This window comes from Sinocyclocheilus anshuiensis, unplaced genomic scaffold, assembly GCF_001515605.1.
Source record: "Sinocyclocheilus anshuiensis isolate Anshui unplaced genomic scaffold, SAMN03320099.WGS_v1.1 scaffold7, whole genome shotgun sequence".
Taxonomy (NCBI): domain Eukaryota; kingdom Metazoa; phylum Chordata; class Actinopteri; order Cypriniformes; family Cyprinidae; genus Sinocyclocheilus; species Sinocyclocheilus anshuiensis.
Genome location: NW_015549582.1, coordinates 897981 through 903904, shown reverse-complemented (window position 1 = coordinate 903904; position 5924 = coordinate 897981). Strand labels below are relative to the sequence as shown.

General features: G+C 41.7%; 1 protein-coding gene across 1 annotated transcript in view; it reads right to left on the bottom strand.

The window, feature by feature from the left end:
* LOC107657819 (junctophilin-1-like) overlaps nt 1-5924 on the bottom strand; it is a 48873-nt gene that overhangs the window by 2608 nt on the left and 40341 nt on the right. The window contains exons 4-5 of the mRNA XM_016446068.1: nt 3781-4475; nt 3596-3692 (exon numbers count right to left, since the gene is read on the bottom strand). Coding sequence (XP_016301554.1) covers nt 3612-3692; nt 3781-4475 — 776 coding nt within the window. The 3' untranslated portion in view covers nt 3596-3611. The remainder of the gene's footprint in view (nt 1-3595; nt 3693-3780; nt 4476-5924) is intronic.

Genomic DNA, 5924 nt, shown 5'->3' with positions numbered 1-5924 from the left:
AAGTTTTATATATATATATATATATATATATATATATATATATAAACTATAGAAATGCTTCAGTGTCTAGAACTATGTTAATTGTTAAAGGTAGAGTAGGCGATTTCGGAGAGGCTTGCTATAGCAAGATAGCTTTGAAAACATAAGATCCCACAAATTACTCTCCAAAGCCACACCTCCTCCAAAATACATGAACGCACGCAGGCAGACCAAAGGCTAACCAGTGAGAAAACATTACAGTACAAAGCGCAAAATATTACAATAACGCCTTTCATTCTCGCTCGGTCTGCAATAGTGTAATAGATGACGTATCATGGCTGTGCAAATACATACATTGACAGGCAGGTAAGACAGCCTATTGTAGTCCTCGGACCGAGGGATATGACTGGACAAACATTTTATGGTCCTACGCCTTCCACAGGTGATATAAATACATTTAGACCACTTAATTTAATGATTGCTATCGGGATGTGAAGAGACTTTCAACCAGCTTAACAAAAAATGTTTTTGAACCAAACCTCCTACCCTGCTTTTAAGTTGATACAATTATTATATTCTCCAATCGCCATATATTTGTAATAGCTGCTGGTTAAAAAGTGAAAATAAAGAACTATATAATGAACGTAGATTTCAAGTATTTCTGGTTAAAGTTATCACATTTTTATTTTGCTTTTACATATTTTATTTAATTTCTGTAGGTAAACTCTATCAACCCTATTTTGCTGATTCGTGAAATCAAAATTTTGCTGAAAAGTCTATAATAGGCTGTTTCTAGTGACAATTCATGCCAAAGAGAAAGGAAAAATTGAAATCGCAACATATGACCCCTTTAACATATTTACTATTCAAAAGTTTGGGGTCGGTAAGATTTTTAAAAATATTTCTGAAAGAAGTCTCTTATGCTCACTAAGGCTGCATTTATTTGATCAAAAATACAGTAAAAACAGTCATTTTGTTAAATTACAACTCCAAATGAGTGTTTTCTATTTAAAAATATTTAAAATGTAATTTATTCCTGTGATGGGACAACTGAATTTTCAGCATCATTACTCCAGTCTTCAGTGTCACATAATCCTTCAGAAATCATTCTAATATGTTGATTTGCTGCTCAAGAAACATTTCTTATTATTATCAATGTTGTTATTATTATTATCAAAGCAACACAGTTGTGTTATATTTTAATATTTTTGTGGAAACCATTATACATTTTTTTTCCAGGATTCGTTGATGATTAGAAAGAACAGCATTTATATGAGATAGAAATCTTTTGTTATAAATTTATCATTTAATATTAACATGATAAAAATATAAATTTCTTCCCCCCAAAAAAAAAATAAATAAAAAAATCGTACTGACCACAAAACTTTGAAAGGTATACTAAAAAATTTGGTGTAGAAACAATTTTCACTCAGAAACTGCTCATAAATTTCACAAACAATTACAAAAAAACAGGAAGTAACAGGTTAAATTAAACAACATTTTGAAGTAGAAAAACGTCTCAGGTTACGCATGTAACCATGGTTCCCTGAGAATAGGGAACGAGATGCTGCGTCCTCTAGAGGGCGCTAGGGGAACGCCTCCAGTGTGACCGGTGTCTGAAGCATGAATGAAAAAACGACAATGAACTTGACATTGGCAGGCGGCAGACTATGACGTAAAGAATAAAGCGAGTGCGGGTATAAAAGAGCACCTGCGGAAAACGTCATCCACTTCTTAGTCTGAAGGAGACGTAGGCTCTCGTTCCCTATTCTCAGGGAACCATGGTTACTTGCGTAACCTGAGACATTCCCTTTCGAAAGGGAACTCCACGCTGCGTCCTCTAGAGGACGCTAGGGGAACGGTATACCAACGCTGCCATGCTGAGGGATGAGTGCCCAAATAACTGGATTCCCTAAGTCAAAGACTCAAGGAACATCATCCCTGCCCCAGCCAAATCGCTTTACAGATCTCAGCATAACGACTCTCTAAAGCGAGAGGAGACCTAGCTACACTCAACGCCAGAGGCATTTAGTGAGGCTCAAAAAGAAAGAGCCTACAGACTCATATTACTGCCTAAGCGAAGCTCTGGAGAGCAGAGGCTTCAGCAGAATGACTCTCTTAAACGAGAGGAAGCCTAGCAACACTCGATCCTGGTAGGGGAACTCTTAAGAGTGGAGGTCTCAGCATAACGACTCTCTAAAGTGAGAGGAGACCTAGCTACACTCAACGCCAGAGGCAGTTAGTGAGGCTCCAAAAGAAAGAGCCTACAAACTCATATTACTGCTAAAGACGGAGTTCTGAAGAGTGGAGGCTTCAGCAGGATGACCCTCTTAAACGAGAGGAAGCCTAACAACACTCAGCCCTAGTAGAGAAACTCTAAAGAGTGGAGGCCTCAGCATGACGACTCTCTAGAACCAGAGGAGGCCTGACTACACTCAGCGCTAGAGACAACACTCAACGCCAGAGGCAGTTAGTGAGGCTCAAAAAGAAAGAGCCTACAACTCATATTACTGCCTAAGCGGAGCTCCGGGGAGCGGAGGCTTCAGCAGGATGACTCTCTTAAATGAGAGGAAACCTAACAATGCTCGACCCTGGTAGGGGAGCTCTTAAGAGTGGAAGTCTCAGCATAACGACTCCCTAAAGCGAGAGGAGACCTAGCTACACTCAACGCCAGAGGCAGCTAGGAACTGTGATCTCAGCATAGCGACCCTCAAAGGGAGGGGAGCTACCAGGCTCAAGAACAGCTGGTCAGGGAGGCTCACAGAGAGCCTCCCAACCTGAAATAACTGCAAAACAAAAATACTAGGGAGCAGAGTGCTCAGCATAGCAGAACCCATGCTCAACCTAAATACACATACCTAGGCTGAGAGGATGAGGAGGCTCAGAGGAGGATCAAACAAGAGCTTAACAACTAAAAAAACTTGCTATTACACCAAGTCAGGAGCCTCCTTGTAAAATAAAACAAAAAGGAATTCTGAAAGAGAAAGCACTCCTCTTCAGATTACTTCCATGCCCCGCCTACAATCCCCGTGATCGGTCTGATTAACTGCTTCGGCAGCCGCGAGACCCGAAACGTGGGTGAGAGGTGCTCAATTCTCAAAGAGAATCAGGCATACAGGCATTCTCAATGCGATCACATCTCGCAGCGTGGCTACATCTCCCTCGAGAGCCAAACGCACTCTGTTCAAACACTAAATTCTCTCAAGAATCAGGCAAGAACAGAAACCGCCGCGAATGCATCGCATTAAGCTTGTTCAACTCCCTCGAGAGGCGAACGCGCTCGTGCAAACGCTGACAAAAACTCGAGTACAGACCTCTGCTCTAGTAGTTCCGCGAATGCAAACAGTGAGCGCATCATTATCTCTCGTGAGTCAAACGCATGTGCTTCCGTACACAAGGCTTGAAGACAAAGAAGAGGATGACGTTTTCCGCAGGTGCTCTTTTATACCCGCACACGCTTTATTGTTTACGTCATAGGCTGCCGCCTGCCAGTGTCAAGTTCATTGTCATGTCACTTCCTTTCGAAAGGGAACTGATTATTAAATCTACTTCAATAATTTTTGTCATTTACAATTTTGAAAAATCAAGTATAATGTATAAAGATAAAAAAGCTTACCTGAGATGGTAGTGTTTCATGTAAGGAAATGGACAAAAATAATTGCCAATCCAATATTCAAAAGCATCACCATGGCAACCAATATTGAGTTAGGACCCTGGGTAAAAAGACATATGATGTAACAATTCCAGCAACAATCTATAAAACACGCATAAACGAAACACTTAAAGCAGCCAAGCACTTACAGATTCTTCCGCTGCGGTTTCATCGGCCATATCTATGCTGGCTTTCTTGGTTTCAGCTAAGCTCTTTGGTTTGATAGACTCTTGTTTCCTGATCTTGGGCTCTGGTTTGGGAGTGGACGTCCTGACCAGTTTGGGTGGTGGAGGCATCCTGGCCAGGCTAGACTGTGTCATCTCAGGCACTTCATCTTCTGGTTCCTCTGGTGGAGGCAACTTCACCACCGGCTTCACATAGTAACTGTGATAAGCAGCATGTAGCTGCCCATTACCTGTGCTGGCAGGTTTGGGCTGGGGTTCAGGGGCCTTGGGGGGCTTTGGTGGGGGCACGTCCTGTAGCTTGATGGCCGGTACAGGAGGAGGGGTGGATACTTTGGTGATCTCTGCCACAATCGAGGCTCTCTCTTCTTTGCTTATCTTGCGAGCAACACTACTACTGTCCTTGCTTATCTTTCGGGCTACGCTGCTGTTGTCTTTGCTTATCTTCCGGCTGGTGCTGGCGCTGGGGTTGGGTGGCTGGCTCTGATGAGGGGAGAGAGGAGGTGATGGGGTTGGGCTTTGGGCAGGAGAGTGGCTTGGAGTCGTGCCGCGCCGATAAAAAGGGCTGCCAGAAGGCTTCTCCTTCTTCTTCTCCTCTTTAGGTGCTTCCTCCTTAATCTCCTCCACTGATTCGCTGAACTTTTGTTTGATGTAGTCAAGTCCTGTAAGGAAGGGATAAAATGTTGGAGTAATTCAGAGAAATTACAAAATCACAAAAGGCAGGCCAACACAGGTCTGCAAAACCCAAGAACAGCTCAAAAGAGATTCAAGGAGTCAATACAAGTTAACCAGCAATTTGACAGCATTTATGGCATAATTATTACAGAAAATAATTTTGACTGGTCACCAAACTTCACACACTTTTGCCAAGTTAACATGGCCATGGATTAAATCTATGATATATATATATATATATATATACTGTATATAAATATATATATATAATAAAACAAAGTTCTTTAATTTTTGTAAATAACTTTTTATTTTATTTTATATTTTTATATTAAGTATTTTTCATAAGGTACAACAAACTTCATACATTGTAGCCAAATCCCAGGCCATTGGGGGGCTATAAATTAAAAGGGGGCTATTTTTTTTTTGTTTATAAAACACAGCTTATATATATAAATATTACCACTTTTTCCAGTACTCGCCCGATACCGATACTTTTATTTTTGGTACTTGCTGATACCGAGTACCGATACCAATATTTTATTGCATTTGTAAATTTTTTAAATATTGGGTACATTTCTCTTATTTCTATGTATAATGTTAGTTGGTTAACTTCATTTATCAAATAGATACAGTCAAACCAAAATTTAATCAGACAGCTTCAACATTTCTCACATTATCACAGTTTATTCGCTACAGTTTAGAAAATGGTAATAAAATATAACAAGAACTCAGAGTTAAATTGAGTCAGAACAAATTCAGCTTGATAATGTTAGATAACTTTGATAGAAAGGTATGTAGCTTAATGGATAACAATCAACCAAAAATTAGACAGCTGTTAGTATGTGTCATGTGTATGTTCCCGTTTAGTTCCTGTTGTCCTTATTTGGTCCTTCCAGTTCCTTTTCCCATTATTAGTAATCACCTGTTCCTTGTTATTAGTTATCCTCATTGTTTTGTACTCCTGGTCTCCTCGTTCCTCGCTCCGTGCTCCTCACAGTAGCAACCCGTGACAGAATTCCAGACCACACAAAAAGTAAGCGGCGCCTTTCTTACCCGTGTTTGTTTTTCGTTTTTTGAATAGTTTTTTCCCCCCGTTCGTTTCTCCCCGTTCAAATGGAGGAACGAGCGAGGTTCCTTGCCTTGGCTCATACGAGCCCCGACCCGATTGTTTTCGACAATCGAGGGGGAAACCCTTGTGATGCTGTTCCGGATCGGGATAACTTACCATCGCCCCGCGGAGGATCCCCCGTTAAGCCCAGGGAGGGCTCCTGTTCCCCAGTTTAGCCCAGAGAGGGCTCCTGTTCCCCAGTTAAGTCCAGGGAGGGCTTCAGATCCGCAGTCAAGCCCCGGGAGGGCTCCTGATTCCCCAGTCAAGCCCCGGGAGGGCTCCTGATTCCCAGTCAAGCCCAGGAAGGGCTCCTGATCCCCAGTCAAGC